The sequence below is a fragment of the Ochotona curzoniae genome, unplaced genomic scaffold (genome assembly GCF_017591425.1).
Source record: "Ochotona curzoniae isolate NIBS_2020 unplaced genomic scaffold, NIBS_Ocur_1.0 contig_4797, whole genome shotgun sequence".
NCBI classification, from domain to species: domain Eukaryota; kingdom Metazoa; phylum Chordata; class Mammalia; order Lagomorpha; family Ochotonidae; genus Ochotona; species Ochotona curzoniae.
Genome location: NW_024466390.1, coordinates 1914521 through 1934676, shown reverse-complemented (window position 1 = coordinate 1934676; position 20156 = coordinate 1914521). Strand labels below are relative to the sequence as shown.

The 20156-nt window shown below is 46.2% G+C and overlaps 1 protein-coding gene across 1 annotated transcript in view; it reads left to right on the top strand.

Annotated features, from left to right (window-relative positions):
• Positions 1 to 18330, top strand: part of LOC121161614 (amyloid beta precursor protein binding family B member 1 interacting protein) — a 79253-nt gene extending 60923 nt beyond the window's left edge. Inside the window, exons 9-14 of the mRNA XM_040988103.1 lie at positions 719 to 862; positions 3767 to 3877; positions 9654 to 9752; positions 10180 to 10294; positions 14971 to 15074; positions 17476 to 18330. Of these exons, the coding sequence (XP_040844037.1) occupies positions 719 to 862; positions 3767 to 3877; positions 9654 to 9752; positions 10180 to 10294; positions 14971 to 15074; positions 17476 to 18051 (1149 nt within the window). The 3' untranslated portion in view covers positions 18052 to 18330. The remainder of the gene's footprint in view (positions 1 to 718; positions 863 to 3766; positions 3878 to 9653; positions 9753 to 10179; positions 10295 to 14970; positions 15075 to 17475) is intronic.
• The last annotated feature ends 1826 nt before the right edge of the window (positions 18331 to 20156 follow it).

Here is a 20156-nt window from a genome sequence, read left to right as displayed (position 1 = left end):
TGGCAATTCGGGGGAAGTGATGACTCAGTGTGCTGGGTACTCTACAGAGTACCCAGAGAGATCAATTATGGGAGAGGGTTCCAGAAGCCATAGCTGTCAGCTGATTGTTTTTTCCTGTAAAATGGGTTGTTAGTTAATATTACCCCCCCCCCCTTTTTTTTTAAAGAGAAAGAACTGGGATAGAATGGCCCAAGGTACAGGACTCAGTAGCCAAAGACCCCAAGGTCTGAGTCAGGGCACTGATTCTTTTTGTTTATTTAGATTTCTTGAGAAGCTGAGAGATGTAGAGAGATAGATCATTGCTTTTCACTAGTTCAGTACCACCACCCCCAGATGCCTGCCACAGCCAGGGCTGAACTGGGTTCGATCAGAATTAGTTCCAACTCAATCCAGGTTTCCTATTGCAGGTGCAAGGGCCCCAAAACTTCAGTCATGATCTGCTGGGTCCGAGTGGAAGGAAGCTGGAATGGAGAGTCAGATCCGTGAATCAAAGCATTCAGGGCCCTGAGAGATGTGGTTGTTCTAACCCGTAGGCCAACCCCCCTCGTTGCATAGGCAGAAGGCAAACACACGCATACATATTCAACCTGTGCTACGGCCAAAATTGACTTTCTGTTCAAAGCGTAAAGTGACAGTTGATGTCAATGTGAACTAGAGCGTGTGTCTTGGACGCCTGGCACTGCACGTGTGTTTCATGTCAGCTGCATATCGATTTCAGGAAAGCTTCTGCGGAACGTCTGTGATTGTTCCGGAGCTCGAAGGAGCTCTGTATCTGAAGGAAGACGGGAAGAAGTCCTGGAAACGGCGCTATTTTCTCCTGCGGGCTTCTGGGATTTACTACGTGCCCAAAGGGAAGACTAAGGTCAGAATAAAAACAAAACAAAAACCACTTTGGCCATCAGCCACTCGAGGAGAGTCCTTGGGTGGCCAAGGATGTGCACTTTGCATGTCAGTGTCTGTATGGGACAGAATGGCCGCCATCCTGCGGCATTCTTTTCATCACTCGAGAAGGTTAAAAACTTTGACCAATTGTAAAGTTTCAGCAACGCTAACGAAAGGCTTTTCTCAGGATTATTTTGTCCCTGCATGTTTCTGATTCTAAGGGACTATGTCCTCCCCTCTAATCTCCTCTCACTCGCCTGCCCTGCACTCATCAGGGACCATGGGGAGGGCTACAAGTCCTGATAAGATCTCGGTTGAGATTTTAGCCCTGATGGCGCTGCGTTGCTCCCAGTCTCCCCACCTCACCACAGCCATGTGGTTTAGACATCACTTAATGCGGGGACTTGAGAATGATCACCTCCAATCTACACGCACGTGATCCCCTTTTCTTCTTTGAGATGTCATTTTCACGCTCAGTCCGGCCGTGAGCTTTTTCCAACACCTTTCTGAACGACTCTTGGATTTCTGTTGTCTCCTTAAAATCTTAGACTCTTGCCTGGATCCGGGGTCAACAAATGCACTTCCCCTTAATGTCTATCCAGAGCCAAGGCGCCACCTAGTGGGCTCTTCGTGGATTGCAGGCGTCCTCGGGAACGGCCTAACTCCCCATCCTACGCAGGTGAAGTCACCTGGACAGCCAGGTGTGCTCACTGGGGAGGGAGACTGGTGTGTCTGTGGCAGGGCAGGTGGACTCCACGCCTGGGATTTGATCCAGGGCAGTCCCAGCCCTGCTCATTGTCTCCTATCCTCGCCTCTGTCTAATCAATGTGTGCCCATCTCTGCCATCTTCCAGGCTCACACCAGGGACATTAGAGTTGATCTATAAAGAATTCTTTTTACTTTGGAAATGCAATATCTTTTTCAGTGCAGACATAGAAGTCAACCGATAGCAAACAGCACACTGACTGAAAATCAAAAGTGATCCCAGTTGAATTAGACCCCCAAAAAAATACTTTCTCCCACTGTTTACATTGGGGGGAGCGAATCAATACATCAGGAAAAAGAATCAGACATGTCAGTATTGGCAAAGTAGAACACTCCAGATCTCAGTTCATTCAAATGTCTACCTGACAGTATAAGATGCTCAACTGAAAAATTAAAGCCAGAACAATAACAGCCAGTAACTCACTCTCCTTTCTCACCCAAACAAAAACAGATTGAAATGTGATGCCTAAAAATCCATGCATGGTAAAAACAAAAAAATGCAAAATATCTAGCAATAAACTTAACAAGAAATGTTCAAAACCTGTACACTGCAGAATACATGTGATTGCTATTACCTTTATTATAACTTATTATGATGATGATTTAACAAAGAAAATAAAGAGCTGAAGAGATAGAAATGTACCATGTGGCTGGATCAAAAAAAAAAAAAAACTAATTCCACCTTGATATCTTTTATAGCTTCAGTATAATCCTGAAATTTCAATCGGAATTTTTTTTTTACTTCAAGTACACAGACTAATTCTAAAATTAATCAGAAAGAGGTTTTCCAAAATAGACAGTCCTTTCCAAAAAAAGAATATACTGAAATAGGCCTTCTCTACCCAGAGGTCAAGACACAGGATAGAACACCAGTAGAAATATCTGGACGAGGCAAGAATTCCACTTTGAAAATTCAGAGGAAAGAGAGAAAGACAAAATAGAACACCATTGTGCAACGCAACATAGCAGTTCTGTCTTTGATAGCTTTTTAATGAGGTGAAGAAGCATTATAAAACACAACAGAGAAGAAAAAAAGAGCAGTGGAAGCAAGTTGAGACTGGAGCACTTTAGCCATGGAGGGGTGATCTCAGTGTCCATGGCAATGACCGCAACGCCAGCAAGAGAAGTGCAGGATGCTGGTGCTGATTTACTCGGCAGCCCGTGTACTGCTTGCTGTTCATCCGGAGGGTTTTTTCTTCTGCTACATATTAATGCCCTATTGTAAAATCCATCTTTGACTTAGAACAGTGAGATGCAAGAAAAAAAAAAAGTGGAATTCTGTCTAGGTGATCATCTTATCTGGGCTGCATTAAGAACGATGTCTCCCTGGTCCCATGGCAGGGGATGGAGGACAGAACAAATTAATAACTACTCCAACCGAGTGTTGGCAGTGAATATCTGGGCAGGCAGAGACTCTAAGGTGGACCAGAGCAGTCAGTGGATTCTGGAGAGATTTCATCGTGATTGGAGTGACAGGATTGACAGCAATTTAGGACTACTGAACTATCAAAACCTCTTGAGAACTTCATGGCCTCGGAAATTTCTATTTTTCTTCCTGTTGTTGATTTTGCATTGTGACTTTTCATTTAAGGGGATGTATGGTAATTGTGTAATGAAGACTATCATATCCAGATGCGAGGATATAATACAGTAAGCATCTCCACTTCCAGATCAAAGATGGACTCCCAATGAAACTGTTAAATATATCTTGAGAATAGGACGCTGGACTCTCTGCCATTGTCCGTACCCATAATGATGGACTTATGACTATTTTTGAAGAACTATACAATGGTAATAATATAGGGGAACTAGGTGGGGAAGAGAGGACATGGGTGGAGGCAAAGGAAATCCACAGGTCTGTGGAACTGTATCATAAAGCAGTAATAATGACAAAGAACAGTGTCTCAAGGTCAGGCCATCCTGACTGTGGGATAGCACAGGCACCCACAGCATCCACCGAGTCCAGATATGAGGCACGCAGTCCTCATCACTTCTTGTAGGGCTCGGGCTTGGAAGGCACTGCCGACACTGCAATGGCTGCTCTACAGAAGTGCCATCAAGAGCCACCTTGGAGAATGACTGACTGTCAGCCCCGCTTGTCTGTTTCCCTGTCTTGCAGACGTCTCGTGATCTCGCCTGCTTCATACAGTTTGAGAATGTCAACATTTACTACGGGACTCAGTGCAGAGCCAGGTACAAAGCACCCACCGACTATTGCTTTGTTTTAAAGGTATGTTGGGTGACGTCCCTAGTTTGAATTCATAAGCCATGTGAGTTGCTATGTTCTTTCATGGAAGAAAGTGTTGTGTGTTGGGTAGCTAACCAGGAGTGTGGCATCATCACATTTTTGTTTGTGAACAAAATAGGAAAAAGCAAAGTGTTTGTATCTATTTGAGTCATGTCTCTCAGTGACTGCCATCTCTGCTTAAAAATTGTATACATTTGGAAATGTATTGATTTGGAAGAGGGAAAGATCTTTGACCCACTGGTTTATTCCTCAAATGCTTTATTTAAGGCTCAGAGCCCAGAATTCAATGTGGATCGCTCCGTTGAGTGATAGAGACCCAAGCCCTAGAGCCATTGCCAGCTGCCTCCCAGAATGGGCATCAGCAGAAAGCTAGATGGGAAGCAGAATCACCAGGATTTGAACCAGGAATTCTGATAAGGTATATGGGTGTCTCTGGCAGCTTCCTAGACTGCCGCACTGGACATCCACTCCACGATGGGGATGTGGATGCAGAAAACAGGGCAGAACTGAGATTCTCATGCCCACTCAAGAGTTTGGGAGCAGGTCTTTGAGCCACAGCAGGAGTGACTTCTCTTCCCAGGCGTCAGTAGTTCCCCTGGATGTCCCCAGGAGCAGCAATGCTGAGTCCCAGGGCACTGAACTCCAGCTTTGAAAAGCACTGTTGTAGCAGAGCCTGGTCTGCAGCAGAGACTCGGGCTCCCTTCAAGGGGAGAGAAGGCTCAGATGCAAACACCCCACAGAGCCTGGTGGATCTAGGCCCAGAGTCCTGTCCTAGCATGGCAGCATGTGTACTCCTTTCTTGATATTCAAATGTTTTATCAGGAACACAGAAAGATGATCTCCCATTCACTGGTCCATTCCCCCCAGATGCCCACAACACCTGGGGCTGGACTAGGCCAAAGCCAAGAGATTGGATCTCAGTCTAGGTCTCCCATGTGGGTGGCTGGGACCTAAGCACTCAGGCATCATCTACTGCCCGCAGGATGTGCAGTTGGTAGGAAATTGGACTCAAGAAGCCAAGCAGGGGGATGGACCAAGACATTGCAAAATGGCATTCCGGCCTCCGCAAAGGGCAGCTTAGCCCAATGCACTTGCTCCGTTGGTTTCAAACTCAATGTGACCCTAATGTCAGTCTGTGGAGTTGGTAAAAAAAAAAAAAAAAAAAAAAAAAAAAGACTAGAGTTGAGGTCCTGGCCTTATCTGTGAGTTCAGACACATGATTGAGACTCAAAGCCTCAGTGGCTTCATTTTCAAAGCAAAGAGATCCAGCCCTTCTTATGAGGATGATCAGAGAGGCTGCGTAGAACCATTGGTGCAATGTCTAGAAACATATCAGTACTCAACGCATGGTAGTTACCATTCCCACTCTGCAGGATCAGATAAATATTTTCCACCTAGGTGCCCCAGAATGGCAGCTAAGGAGCAATCTGATGGACCCTCAGAGCTTCTGACTTGGGAAGGCTGGGATCAGATGCAGGAATTCACACTTCTAGTCAGTTCTCAGGGATGACAAAGCCCTGGGCCCAGGCCCTTAGTCTGAGGAGGTGGATGGGTGTTACCTGCATCCAGCAAGGCTGCACATTCCCACAGGAACAAGCACCAGAAGCAGGATGCCCTGCCCTGCTTGTGTCCTCTCTAAGCTGCATGTTCCCACTCTGAACTTGCACTGCACCTGCTCTGCTGTGAATTCTTTGTCACAGATATCTGTCATCAGATGGGATGGGGCAGGGCAATAAACATTTTCCAAGAAAAGCTGTGGGTTTTGTTACGGAGTGAGCATTATGCCCCATCACCACCCTTCTCCTACCCCTAGGCTGACCCATTTTCTTCACACTCTTCTCATGGTGCAAAATTATATTCCTTAGTATTTTGAATTACTTGTTTTCTCCCTTTGCAGCATGTACATGCTGCAAAGATAGGGATTTTTTTTCTATTGTGTTCATGAATCAGATTCAATATTTGATACATTGTGGTTGCGTAACACTTATCTAATAGATAAATGGATGGATACAATGAATTGATAGATGGACAAGTGGACAGGTGAACAGATATATATGTGGGTGGGTGATTAGAGATATGAATGGGTGGACGGATGGACAGATGGATGAATAGATGAATATACAAGTGGAAGGATGGATGTTTGGATGGATGTTTGGATGGATGGATGTTTGGATGGATGGATGGATGGATGTTTGGATGGATGTTTGGATGGATGGATGGATGGATGGATGTTTGGATGGATGGATGGATGGATGGATGGATGTTTGGATGGATGGATGGATGGATGAATGGATGGATGGATGTTTGGATGGATGGATGTTTGGATGGATGGATGGATGGATGGATGGATGGATGGATGGATGGATGGATGTTTGGACTTATAGGTCCTCTGCTCATTTGTGTTCTTTGGAACTTCGTTCTATCATTAATGAAATTATCCATCACAGCAGCCCTGCCACGTTCAAGCTCTCTGTAAGGTTCTTTTTACACATACTTTCATTCAGTTCTTTCAGCAAATCTTCCAGATCATAGACATGGAAAAAGAAACTCAACTAGGTTCTGGAGCTAGGCTGACATCACCTATGCTTCCTAGGAACCTAACTGTGCTATCCTGCAAGGTCTCACTTCTTACGTTAAGCTTCAGAGTCTACCTTCTCTTAGTACTGCAGGTTCCTTGTAGCCTTCAGCTGATCCATCATCCCCTGGCCCAATGGGGCCCTTACACCAGAGCTGTTACTTGCTTCTAGACCTTGAGTCTGTTTTATGTTGAGCTCTTTTGGGAAATATTGGCAACTTTTCTCCTGCTTCCTGCTCATCTCAGTCTTCTACCTCACCCCCAAGCATTTTTTTTTTTCTTTAAAAAAAAAGATTTAGTAATGAATCAGCTGAGAGATTTAAAAGGCAGTGTGATAAAGACATGTCCCACACGCTCTCAGCTACCACAGGACTTGTGTAATTCATTCATTAGAGAATATTTCTTCACATTTCATTTGATTTAAAGCCTTGACCTGCATCAGTGAACACAACACAGACCTCAGGCTTTGTGTTGTTGGCAACCAGCAGGCTTGCCCAAAACCACTTCTGCTGGCAGACATGGTCATAAGTTTTCTCTTGAACAGTAACTTTTTCCAGTTCCAAGATCTCCCCAAATGGCCACCATGACAGGGTTCCTCACTGATGCAGGCAGTTGAGAAGCAAACCAATGGTTGAAAGTTCTCTTTCTCTCTCTGCTTTTCAAAATAAGCTAAGTTTTTTATTTCTTTAAAGATTTATTTTTATTTGAAAGGCAAAGTCACAAAGGATGAGAGACATCGAAACATTCCATCTACCAGATCACTCCCCAGATGAACACAGTAGCTGGAGCTGGGTCAGTCAGAAGCCAGGAACCAGAGGCTTCATCCAGATCTGCCACATGGATGCAGGAGCCCAAGGCTATGGGCCCCATTGCCTCTGCTTTCTGTCCACAAGCCATTCTGTTTAAGGAAATGATCACATTGTACATTTCAAGGAATAACGCGCTCTTAAGAAATGTCTTCTTCCACTGCGTAAATGTTTGCACGGATAGTTGCTTAGTGCGTTCCTTGCAAGCACGAGGAATTTCATCATCATCTCCTGGAAACTCAGCTTTCATGTGGCACATGTGTGAAACAGAAGCAAAAAGACAAAAAAAAAAAGAAAAGAAAAAGGCCCAAGAGGACAGTGTCAACTTTTTAAATGACCCAGAAATTGAGGGAGAAATATTTCTAACAACAACTATAAGCATTAGAAACAAGATGCTAGTTGTCAGTGTTAAGGCAGTGGTCTAAGCTGCCTCTGTTTACTTCAGGATGTGGGTTCAAGTCCTGGCTGCTCCATTTCCCACGACTCCTGCTGGGAAAGCAATGGAAGACGGCCTAAGTGTCACCTATGTGGGAGTCGAGGATAGAGCTGCTGGCTCCTAGCCTCAGCCTGGCCCAACCCTGGTTTTTGTGGCCATTTGCCAACTAGGAGTAGGAGGGGGGTGACCCAACATACGGAAGATCTCCCTTTTTCTGGCACTATGCCTTTCAAATAAATGTGTAAATAAATCTTTTAAAATAAAAATTTCAAGTGAAAAAATCCACTTAGCCATTTCCATGACAGTCAGGACAAAAGTAAAGTGGTTTTGGCATTGGTTTAGCTCTCAGAACTTTCACCTTGAAGGGAGCACATGCAGGCATTAGTGAGCTGTGATAGTCCACTGATAAGAGCTTAATATTTCTCATCCTTATGACTTTCATGCTTAAAATAGACCCAAGCTTAAGGGCCTCCAGAGGTAAAACTTCGAACATGCTGACATCCAACATCCAGATCGCTGAGATAACGTTTGTGAAAGTAAAATCCAACAGCCACCGGTGACTGGGTCAGCATTAAATGACAATGAATGATGAAATGTGAGGCAGGCATTCGAAGGTGTCTTCCGCCACCTGCTGGCCAGAATGGAAAACTGCAGCAACATCCTTGGGAAGTGTGTAGTGTGGTAGTTATCACTTCGGACATTCGCATCCATGTCAGAGCCTTAGCTCCTCCACTTCTCGTCCAGCTTCCTGTTAAGGCACACACTGGGGGGCAGCAGGTGATGGCTCAAGCACTTGGGTTTGGGCCGTGCACATGGAAGACCCCCAGGTGGAATTCCTGACTCCTGTCTTTGGTCTGCCTCAACCGAGTCCTGGCAGCTGTGGTTATTTGAAGAGTGAAGGAGAAGATGAAAGATCTCTGTCTCTCAAGTAAAATGATAAATAATTATTTTTGATCAGGCATCCACAAGGACCAAGTAGAAGCTGTGTCCAAGGGTAAGATTTGAAGGAGATAGAAATATGATAGACTTTCAAACATTCAAAATGCCAACGTGAGAAGGCAGTGCTTTGGTAGTGGGTAAAGCCGCCACCTTTGATGCCCGCATCCCATATGGGCGCCAATTCAAGTCCCAGCTGCTCTGCTTCTCATCTAGCTTCCTGCTAGTGCACCTAGGAAAGCAACAGAGGCTGGCCCAAGAGCTTGGGGCCCTTTCTGCTCTTCACTTCAGACTAACTCAGCTTTGGCCAAAATAACCATTTGGGGAATGAACCAGCAGATGGTTCTCTCTCTGTTTAAAAAAAAAAAAAAAAAAAAAAAAGCTTTTCCAATAAATAAGTAAATATCCTAAAATGTGCAGAAGTAATTGTTGATAATGCAGTACTTTGCACTCCAGTAGATAGGAGACGTGTTGAATCCTTTCAAGACCAAGCCGTTGGATAAAAGACTTTCTCTTCCTAATCCTCCAGTTGCTGCCTGTCATTTTGGCCACCATCTCAGTATGTGAGAATTTGTTATGTTGTTTTTTTTTAAAAAAAAAAAAGATTTATTTGTTTTTATTGGAAATGCAGATCCACAGAGAGAAAGAGATACAGAAAGAATCTCTTCCCAAATGGCCACAGCAGCCCAAGCTGAGCCAATTCGAAGCCAGGAGGCAGGAGCTTCTTCTGGGTCTCCCACAAGGAGGCAGGATCCCAAGGTTCAGGACTGTCCTCTACTGCTTTCCCAGGCCACAAGCAGGGAGCTGGATGGGAAGTAGAGCCGCCGAGACTAGAACCGGTGCCCATGTGGGATCCCAGTGCCTGAAGGGGAGGACGAAACAGTGGAGCCACTGCTCCAGGCCCTATGCTATTTTGTTTTAAAGAGAAATGATAAATGGTGCTTAGAGCTGCTATGGAGTTAAAGAGCTTTGTAAACTACTATCTTCAAAACTGTTTCTTTCCAGCATCCCCAGATCCAGAAGGAGTCTCAGTACATCAAGTACCTCTGCTGTGATGATGCACGAATTCTCAACCAGTGGGTCATGGGCATCAGGATTGCCAAGGTGAGTGCCCGTAGCTCTCACGTGAACCTGCCCGTGAGCTTCCCGACCTGGGTCTAGAGTTCTGGGACTCCGGGGGAGACACTGGACCCAGACATGATCTAGCTGTTATCTGCCTGTCATTGAGACAGGCGTGGGTGATGGCGAGACAAAGCACCTGGGGTTGACTTTGGCACTTGCCCCTTAAAGAAGACTTGCAAGATCCATGTGGCGTTGGGCGATGCAAAGAGTTGCAGGAAAGCAGACATGTGATCAGATGTGATGAGGGCTTGCTCTCGCCTCTGACGTGGTGCTGGCTGTATTGACTGCTAACTGGGAGAATTAGTTCACACTGGGAAGCATTTTTTTTTCTCAGTTTCTAATATTGGGAGTTGACTGCAGACCTGGACTTACATGGATTCCTTTCTTTCTTTGTGTGTCTGTTCCTTAGTACGGCAAGACACTCTACGACAACTATCAGCGGGCAGTGGCAAGGGCTGGGCTTGCCTCCCGGTGGACATCCATGGGGACCATCCCTGCAGCGACAGCCACCCAGCCTCCCACAGGTACCGCATGGAGGGGAGAGAGGTTCCCACACATGCTCAAGGCTCAATGCTCAAGCTCCAAAATTACCCAGAGGTGATTCACTGGTGATTTAGGAATCATGTGAAGGCACCTGCTTCCTGTATCAGAGTAGCTGGGTTTCCTGACTCCTGGTTCCAACTCCAGCTTCCTAATGCATACTCTGGGAGGTAACTGTGGTGCCTTGGGTATTCACATCCATGCTACACTTGTGGGAGGCCTGGATTAAATTGCAGGGTTTGAGGACAGTGACCCCCAAAAGATATGAGCAATCACTCTTTCTTTCTGCCTGTTGGGGGGAAAAATCTTTTAACATCTCCAGTGCTTTTTATAAAAATATAAGTTTGCAGGCGGCACTCAGAATATTTGTTGTCTCATGCTCCGATTCAACTCCACTTACCCACAGATCTATTTCCTTCTAATTCACCTTGACCCAAAGCTTTTGCTTTTTTTCTTAAAATGGTTGGTACAATGGTGCCAATCACGCATTTCAAGTGAGCTGGTTGGAAAGTGTTTCTCATCGAAGAGGACAGATACGATGCCTGCCCACGGCATCAACAGTGCCCAGGACATTGCCCCTCCCCAAGGACAGGATCCAGCCCTGGGGTTTTGCCATGGTGACATGATGTCTGGAGTCTTGTCCCCAGTCCTGGACACCACGTCTGAAGGGGACCATAACAGCATGTGTTTGCACTTTTAAGGAGAACAGGATACTGAAGGGTGGAGTGGCTAACTAGAAGCTAGTTCCTAAAAGTTGAGGAAAATGGAAGTTTATTTGGATGCACCAAGAAAAAAATGTGAAAAATCCATGAATTGCTGTCTTTATGATACATGTTTCTATCAACTTTGGGAAGGCCCCTTTATGTAGGCTGTTTCCAGTTCATATAACAACCTTGCTGCCTGTGGATTCTTCTTCCTACTCCACAGTTCAGGAAATTCAAGGTGGGAGAAGGGGCCCAGGATGTTCTAAGTGGTGAGCTCTGAATCAAACAGAGCCAGTCACACATGGGGTCCTTGAACCATTGTTTTCTGTGGTGGAAGCATTTGTACATCAAAGGTCGGGGTGCTTTGCTGCTTCACAGAGAATGCCCAGTTGGAAAGTATGATCTTAACAGTCAGGTGGATTTGCCTCAGCATGGAGAGACGGCATCATCGGATGTGTCACTACTCGCTGCTGTATGAACAGTGAATCCCTTCCTTGTGTTTTTGCTGCATTTTTAAATTGTTATTATTTATATCTTTGAAAGGCAGAGTTTTAGAGAGCAAGGGAGGTAAAGAAAGAGAAAAATCTTCAATCTACTGATTCACTCCCCAAATGACAGCCAGAACTAGGCTGATCAGAAGCCAAAAGCCAGGAGCAAGAAGCTTTCTCCCAATCTCGCATATGGGTGCAGAAACCAAAGGCCTAATGTCCTCTGCTTCACCTAGGCCATCAGCAGAGGCTAGGAAGTAGAGCAGCTGGGGTTCTAACCTACACCCAAATGAGATGCAGGCCCTGCAGACAAATGCTTTACCTGCTATGCCACTGTCGGCCCCTGCTGCGTTGCTTTCTTATCACAATTTGCAATTACCTTGTGTCGTCATTGACTTGCTTTTGGCCTGTGTTCCCCAGCACTGACAGCAATGGCTGACTGGTTGCAGGTGTACAGTTAGAATTCAAAGATGGTTGAAACAAAACAAAAACTGGGGGGAAGAGTGCGGGGGCGGGGAGCATCTCCAAGATGAAATCAAAGGGTGTCTGTGAACGCTCTTAACACTAAGTGCTCAAAAAATGCTTTATGTCTCCTCAGTTGCATTGGAGTCTTTAAAATCAATTTTTTTAAAGATTTATTTTATTTTTATTGGAAAGGAGGATATACAGAGAGGAGAGACAGAGAGGAAGATCTTCCGTCAGATGATTCACTCCCCAAGTGAGCGCAACGGCCGATGCTATGCCGATCCGAAGCCAGGAGCCTCTTCCGGGTCTCCCACGCAGGTGCAGGGTCCCAAAGCTTTGGGCTGTCCTCAACTGCCCTCCTGGGCCACAGGCAGGGAGCTGGAAGGGAAGAGGGGCCGCGGGGATTAGAACTGGCGCCCATATGGGATCCCGGGCGTGCAAGGCGAGGACCTTAACCACTGCGCCATCGCGCCAGGCCCTAAAATCAATTTTTGAAGGACGTCATTGCAACAGTTTAGGTGAGCTTACCACTGATTAAAAAGAAAATTGCAACTCCTGCTTTCAGCTTCCAGTTCATGCACATTCTAGGAGACTGTAGTGATTGCATCCTGTCTCCCACATGGGAGGCCTGGATTCAGTTTCCAACTCTTGGCTTCACCCTAGCACAGCTCAGCTGTTGTTTGGGGTTTGGGAAGTAAATCAGCAGATGGAATCTCTTGGCCTGTCTCGCCTACCCGCCCCTTCCTCCCTCCTTCCTTCCATCCAACCTGCCTAAATAAATTTTTTTCAAAGGAGGATGGGAACAAGGAGAGTGTTCTTGCACAAGATAGAAACACTTTACCTTGGTAAGCAGGAAACAGGGGTGTTGCCAGCAAGTCTGATTTACCGAAAATTCTTAGGCTGGGTCATAGGCAGGCACTGGCACTACTGAGAGCAAACGTGCCAAGTTTTTGAAAGTGACCCTACACTCTGGTTTATCCTCCGATCAGATAAATCTTTCACCTTTTACTGAAAGTGACCCTTACTGGAGAGCCACCCATTTATCGTTGCTTTGCTGGGCAGCGAAGGGGTACAGTCTCAACTTCCCATGTCGTTGGCACCAGCACCTGCTGTGTGAGATTTCAAACTCTACGGAGCCCCAATGGATTGGAAGCGAGTGAAGTTTCTTATTTGCACACATGTACAGACCAGGGCTGCACCCCAGTGTGGAGGACACGGCATCCTACAGCTCACCTCCTTCTAGGACTCATCACACACAACAGGCCAGGCTCTTGGACACTGCTTACGTGGCTGGCTTCTTAATGGCCTTTTTAAATTATCATTTGCTTTATTTTAATATTTCCTTCATTTTAACAGATCCACTGTGATTTACAGATGCAATTCTTCTTTGTATAAAATACTTATTTATTTACTTATTTAAATGTGAAAGGCAGATTTGTAGAGAGAAGAGAGAAAGTCTTCCATCATCTGTTTCACTCCCCAAATGATTGCAGTTGTTAGGGCTGGACCATACCACTACCAGGAGTCAGGAGTGTCTTCCAGGTCTCCCACATGAGTTCAGGGTCCAGAGGATTTGAGCTGCTTTCTCGAGCATGTTAGCAGGCAGCTGGATCAGCAGTGGAGCAGCTGGGATTCGAACAAGTAACCCATATGGGATGCTGGTGTTATAGCTGGAAGCTTAGCCTACTATGCCTCGGCACCCGTCCTGAGACACTGCGACATTTATGTGCCTCAAGGTACTCAAGGTCAGAGGGAGGGTCTCCTTGCTACATCATGACCTGTACAAAAGACATCACGTGCAGAGAGTGTGTGTTAGGGAGAAGGGAAGGAAATCTGTATTTTAGCAGGAATCTGCCCCTGCCTTAATAGGCACAAAGACACAGAACCCTCACGACCCGCCTTCACTGAGGACCCATCCACACCCCTGCTGCCCTGGCAGCTGAGGTTCTAATACGTGAACTGTGGCTGATTCATTCCAACCCCAGCAGGCACCTGTATCCTTCCAAGCAGCCCAGGATAAATCAATCCACCCATTCCTTCCCACTTCCCTCTCCCCCAAAAAAGATGTCATTGGGACCAGCACTCCCACTCCAACCCTGGCATTCCACATGGGCACCAGTTCATCTTCTGGCTGTTCCACTTCCATTCCAGCTCATTATCCATATTTAAGGACATGCTTTTTCCTGAACCATTTGGGAAGAGAAAGCACAGACCATGCTCCTTTAGCTCCTTAAAACTCCAGTCCATATTTCCTAAACACCAGGCTGTTCTCTTACTAAACCCAGAAGTGTTCGCAGAGTCAGGAAATGCTGCATCTGACAGACAGAACACTTGTATCCAGACCACAGCCCACCATCCAGCTTTGGCCATTGTCTCCAAATGCCCTGTGTGACCATGGCTGCTTCCTGGCATGGCTGCAGCCCAGGATCCTGCACTGGGGTTGGCCATGTTGTGTTTGTCAGTCCCCCTGCACCTTCCTGCATCTACCAAGATATTGACTTGGTGCAAAAGGCAGGGGCTGTTTACATGCAACCATGCACCCCACTTTTGGTTCCCTATGCTGTTTCCTCATACCTGGTTTCAGGTCTTGCAGTTGAAGTGGGAATATCCCATGGATGCTGGAGCATTCTTCAAAGGGTGCAATAATCAGAAATATCACCCTTTTGTCTGCCTGTATTGAAAACATTTGTTTGGAATCCTTGGATCAAATGCTGTCCTGCTTGTCTCCTTCATAGATTTTTGTTTCCATGTTATACTTTAAACAATGCAGAGAAATACTCTGAGGGTGTAGAACTGAATGGGGCTAAGAAGCCTCTTTTCTTCATAAAGTGACCAAGTGTCAGGCATCTTGCTATAGCAATAGGAAACAGAATGATAATAGCTACTGTTGTCAGAAGGCCCATGAAGCTTTACTTTCACTTCAGGGACAGAAACCTTTGGTGTTTTCTGATTCCAGAATGTCAGAAGCCTCACCTGCAATTTTTCACTCTTCCTCCCTCGCAGGACCTAAAGCAGGTGCCTCCCAGCCCAACGGTCAGATCCCCCAGGCAGCACACTGCATCAGTACCATTCTCGAGGAAGCCCAGCATCATGCTGAAGCAAGCAAGGTAAGGCCTGAGAGACAACTGGCTTTCATTCCAGCCAGCTGTCACCTGTACCTACCTTCTCAATCTCTAGCCACATTCTATTAACTGCGATTTTCAAGAGACCAAACATCTATTGGCAGCTATCGAAAAATCTAATTTCCTTTTGATCCTTGTTTTTTGTTTTTGTTTTATGTTTTGTTTTGTTTTTACCTTACAGTGACACAAGCTGGAATGGAAAGTTAAATCCAGCTGTTATCACACTCTATAGGGAAAAATGCAAACCCTGGTTTCCAATGCCAGAGACCTTTAGCTGTGCTTATTTTGGACCAAAATGGCTCTTTTGGCTTAGTCAAGGAATTTTAGCCATCTCCAAAAAAAAAAAAAAAAAGCATAGCTGAACTGGAGGCTCTTGGGATTTTTTTTCTGAATAAATTAGAGTAGCAACTTAGCCAGAAGCTCTATAAAAAGTGCTAACTGGGACCCAAAAACCAGACTAGAGGACAAGTAAAGGGATGAGATTGCACAATTTGCACGTTAGAGTTTTCCATTAGCGTCCTACACGCATCTTCAGAGCGACAGAGAAGGAAACACATTTGAAAATAACGACCAAATGAGTGTAATTCCTCCAGCTCATTTTAATGCATCTGAAAACTACAGTAGATAATTAGAATTTAGTCACCAATTCAGTTTATCTCCAAGTGGTGACACAAAAGCTGTTGACCTGTTTCCCATGTTTTACTCAAAGCAAACATAATCAGTTGGCAGCATCATGGCACCCAGCCCTTCTAACCAGTAGTCTCAACTTTAGGAATCTTTCATTCACCTCCTGCTGTTGCCCATGATGCATTGGAGGAAACGAAGAGTTTGATGTTTACTGAACATGTCATTCTTGAAAAACACTGTGGATCTTTAAAAGTTATGTGTCTGATGTTGTTATCTGCTTGGCCTGGCCACCTCATCACTTCTGTTACACCACTCAAAGACGTGCCTAAAAATGTGCAAAGAAGTGAAATAATCCCCATAACAGAAATCGTTAAACCCAGTGGGAACACAACTCCCCAAGAGGTCCCTTTAGAAAAGAAAAATCACTTGTTCTAAAAATGAAATCACTGAGGCTTAGAAACTAAGCAAAAGAACAAAGTGGAAGCCTAATCCAATGCAAATTTATACTAAACCAAAGGGAAGGAATTCCCAGAGACGTTGCATTATATCAGGCGTGAATTCTTCGTTGACCAGTGGCAGTCGAAGGGTTTATGATTGTGTTAAGACTTCATCCAAATGCTGCTCCAGCAGCACATGAATCCCCGGTTTGCTTTGCTTTTTCAGAATTCATTCACATCTTTTTTATTTGATCCTAATGTGAAGCATAGGAAAGCATTTCCAGAAAAATCTATGGGGGCGGGAGAGAAAGCAACAAGATGGAATTAAAAGATAAATTTGTTACCAAAAAAAATTTGAACCATGCCATTTTCCCATTACACACCTATTCCATGAACTTTGTGAGGATCCCTCAGATGCATGGGGATTTGGGGAAAGATGGGGACACCAAAATAAACTTCTCTCTGAATTCCATTTTCCACAAACTCCTCCAGAATAATAGGGGATTAAGGGATTATACCTGATCAACTTTCATACCCGTTGAAAAAAAATAATTAAGACTCAGGAGCAGGTGTCCCGAACTCCTGGGACTCCTGGCCGGCCACACTACCTCCCTAAAGAAAACAAAACTGCCTCAGGAGTTCTCTCCCTCAGGTCCACAGGCCTGGGGAAAGCATTGGTGCATGCAAGCGCTGCCCCCAGAACAGGTGGCCACGAGAATCCTGGTGCCAGGGCTGACACAAACACCACCTATAACCCAGAAGACAGCAACTTCCTTGAACTGCCCCTCCCACCAATACCACCACCACGGGCTTCCTTCTCATAAAACAGGAGTGAAATCATTTTTTGCATTGTTATTATTTCAGAAATTTTACTCAATTTATTGATGCATTGCAATTGCAGTGGGCGGCGGCAGGTGCCGCCTATCTTAAATGGCATCTACTTGGAGCAATCAGGCAGGGGGATCTTTTCTTGCATCATGAAATCATTTTTGTTATCTGCTCCTGACAGCTCCCCACAGCCCTGCTCTGGCACAGGAGCCGGCAGGCTGTGTTGGTGGCAGCACAGTGTGTGTGACTGCAGGCAGGCTGAGCCACCCGCCATGCATTCTGAATTGTCTCAGAGTTCGAGGTCACATTAAGACAGGGGCCACTAAGGTCCTTTCACTCCGCAAACTCCTCCTTTAAAACGGGTTGCAGGGAGCCACGTTGGAGATGGCCAAGCCCTCCTTTAAGGCTGGAGTGGTAAGGCTCCCTGTACCCCTCTTTTTCTCCACCCCCAGAAGCAGGCCAGCTGACCCATACTGCCGTCCTCTCCCCCACAGGACAGGAAGCCAGCCGTGGGGATCCAGAACCCCGGCACGCCCAGGGTGGCCCCCAAATCGCACCTGCCACCGCCGCCTCCGCCCGTGCGGCGCTCCTCAGAGCCGGCCAGCGGTCACAGCGGCGGCAGTCCAGCCATGGTGCCCAAGGCTGCTGCGCCGGGCCACGACGACGGCTACGAAGACGACAGCTGCAACGACCACGGCCACGCCAGCGACGGCGGAGACTACAACGAGGACTTCCTGCCGCCACCATCGCCAATCCCGTTTTTGGATGAGTTGCCAGACTTCCTGCCGCCGCCCCCACCTCCACCGCCGCCAGACGTGGGCGATGCGCCCCCAGACTTCGTGCCGCCGCCACCGCCGCCACCGCCAGTCAACAACGTGGGTTCCGCGCTGCCTCCACCTCCTCCGCCACCACCGACCACCGCGAAGACGGCCGGACCGCCCCCCATAAGCACCAAGAAGCCCCCAGCGCCCCCAAAGAGGGCAGAGCAGCCGAGGGCCGGAGGCGGAGAGCAGGAGTTTATGGCCGACCTGATGAAAGCCCTGCAGAAAAAGAGGGGCCACGTGTCCTAGGCGTTGGGGCCGGCTGGGTGGGCTCTGTGTCCATGCCGAACCCCCAGTGTGGACTGCTGGTAGCCCCGACGGGACGGAGGTGACACTGTTGTCCCCAAATACAGCTGTCCTCCCCCATTGTGTCCCCAGTGTGCATAGCCCTCTGTCCCGTTTAGATTCCTCCCTGCCCTCAAAGCCATGTATCTTCCCTCCCTGGGCTACTCCAGCGACATTGTAAGTTCTTCTATGATTGTATTCAGAGGCCTAGCATTGGAATAATAAAAAATTTTTTTTCCTGAAGGCACTACTTCTAGGAGTGGAATAGCCTACATTCGGTGTGATGTCGTAGGATCTTTGGGAGAACTGGCTTTCACAGGCGAGGCCTTCTTCCCACAATTACTCTATGACCTTGGGAATTCCTACAAAAGTCCAAAAGCTGGGGGGATAGACAGGTGGCTAGATGGGGGGGGGGGGTGTCACAAGCTAGAAGCCACAACGACAGCATCCTATGTAATCCTATTGGTCACCTGGGACCTAGGAAGCCTGTCTGGCAGAAGCACGCTCTCTCTCCCTCTCCTTCACCCTCTATTCAACATGTCCCTTCCTGCACCTGTGCTCCTGAACGTGGCACGTTTAATAAGCTTATGTAGATCCTATTTGTGCCTTTACTTAGGATGTTTTGTACCTGAGAGGCAAGAACCTGGAGCTGAGATTTGAGATCCAACCTAGCTCACAATGCAGAGGTGAGGTTGGGGGTGGGAGGGGAGGGGTAGAGAGACTATAGTTTTTCTTTGAGACTTGGTGTTTGATTGATTGGAATCCTGAAGACACAACTCTGATATATATATATATATATGGCTGAATAATAAAACAATTGAAAGTATAGTTTTTCTTAAAGATTTATTTAATTTTGATTGGGAAGGCAGATTTACAGAGAGAAGGAGAGGCAAAGAAAAGATCCTGCATCTGCTGATTCACTCCCCAAATAGCCACAAAAGCTAGAACTGAGCCTAACTGACTTTTCCAAAAATGGCTACCACAGAAATGCATTTCCACACAGATTTAGGATTTTACTCACACCTCTTTTTGCCTAGAATCCAGTAATGGGTTTAGTGCTTGGAAAAACTTGCTTAAATTAAACATCCCAAAACTGGCCTGATTTCCTATTTTATATCTTCTTTCATCATCAGATGTGTTTGAAGACAAATAGCTTTACGTTGGGGATCATTACAATGGTTTATTTAAGTGTCTATTGGCATTTATTACACTTTGCATATTGAGAAAAAATCTTCCTGACATGAAATATGTAACTCAAAAGTATCTAAGCCACCCAGGCATATACACACAAAGCTTTTAAAGAAGCTATTCATGAGAATCTCCAGCTTATAACATGTCCAAGTCCGTGAAATGCCCTCCAAAAGGCTTTCTCTCAGCCCTCCAACTGCAAGTTCCATTCAATACACTTGTAGAAAGACAGGGGGAGGCAACTCTTCCAAAAGCAGAGAGCCGTAGCAGATGTGACACCATCACTCAAGTCCTCAAACCCCATACTGCATCTGTCTGGCACACTTCCTGCATCTTTCCCACCTCTGCAATTCCTTAAAGAAACAGACTGTGCAGGAGCCATGGCTGTAACGCTCATGACACCTGGAAGGTCTAAAAGCCACTGGGTGATGACCATTTAGTGAATGAAACTAAGTGTGTTTGTGATAGTCACCTGGTATTTTTTTTTCTTAAGATTTCTTTATTTTTATTGGAAAGGCAGATAAACAGAGAGGAGGAGCGACAGAGAGCAAGATCTTCTATCCAATGATTCACTCCTCAAGTGGCCGCAATGGCCAGAGCTGCACTGATCCAAAGCCAGGAGCCTCTTCCGGGTCTCCAACATGGGTGCAGGGTCCCAGGGCTTTGGGCCGTCCTCAACTGCTTTCCCAGGCCATAAGAAGGGAGCCAGATGGGAAGTGGGGTTGCCAGAATTGGACCTGGCACCCATACAGGATCACGATGCATGCAAGATGAGGACTTTAGCCACTAGGCTACCTTGCCAGACCCTATTCTTAATTTCAAACATTTGATAAAAATATACATATTATTGGAATGTGAGTGGTCAGGACTTGAATAAGCAC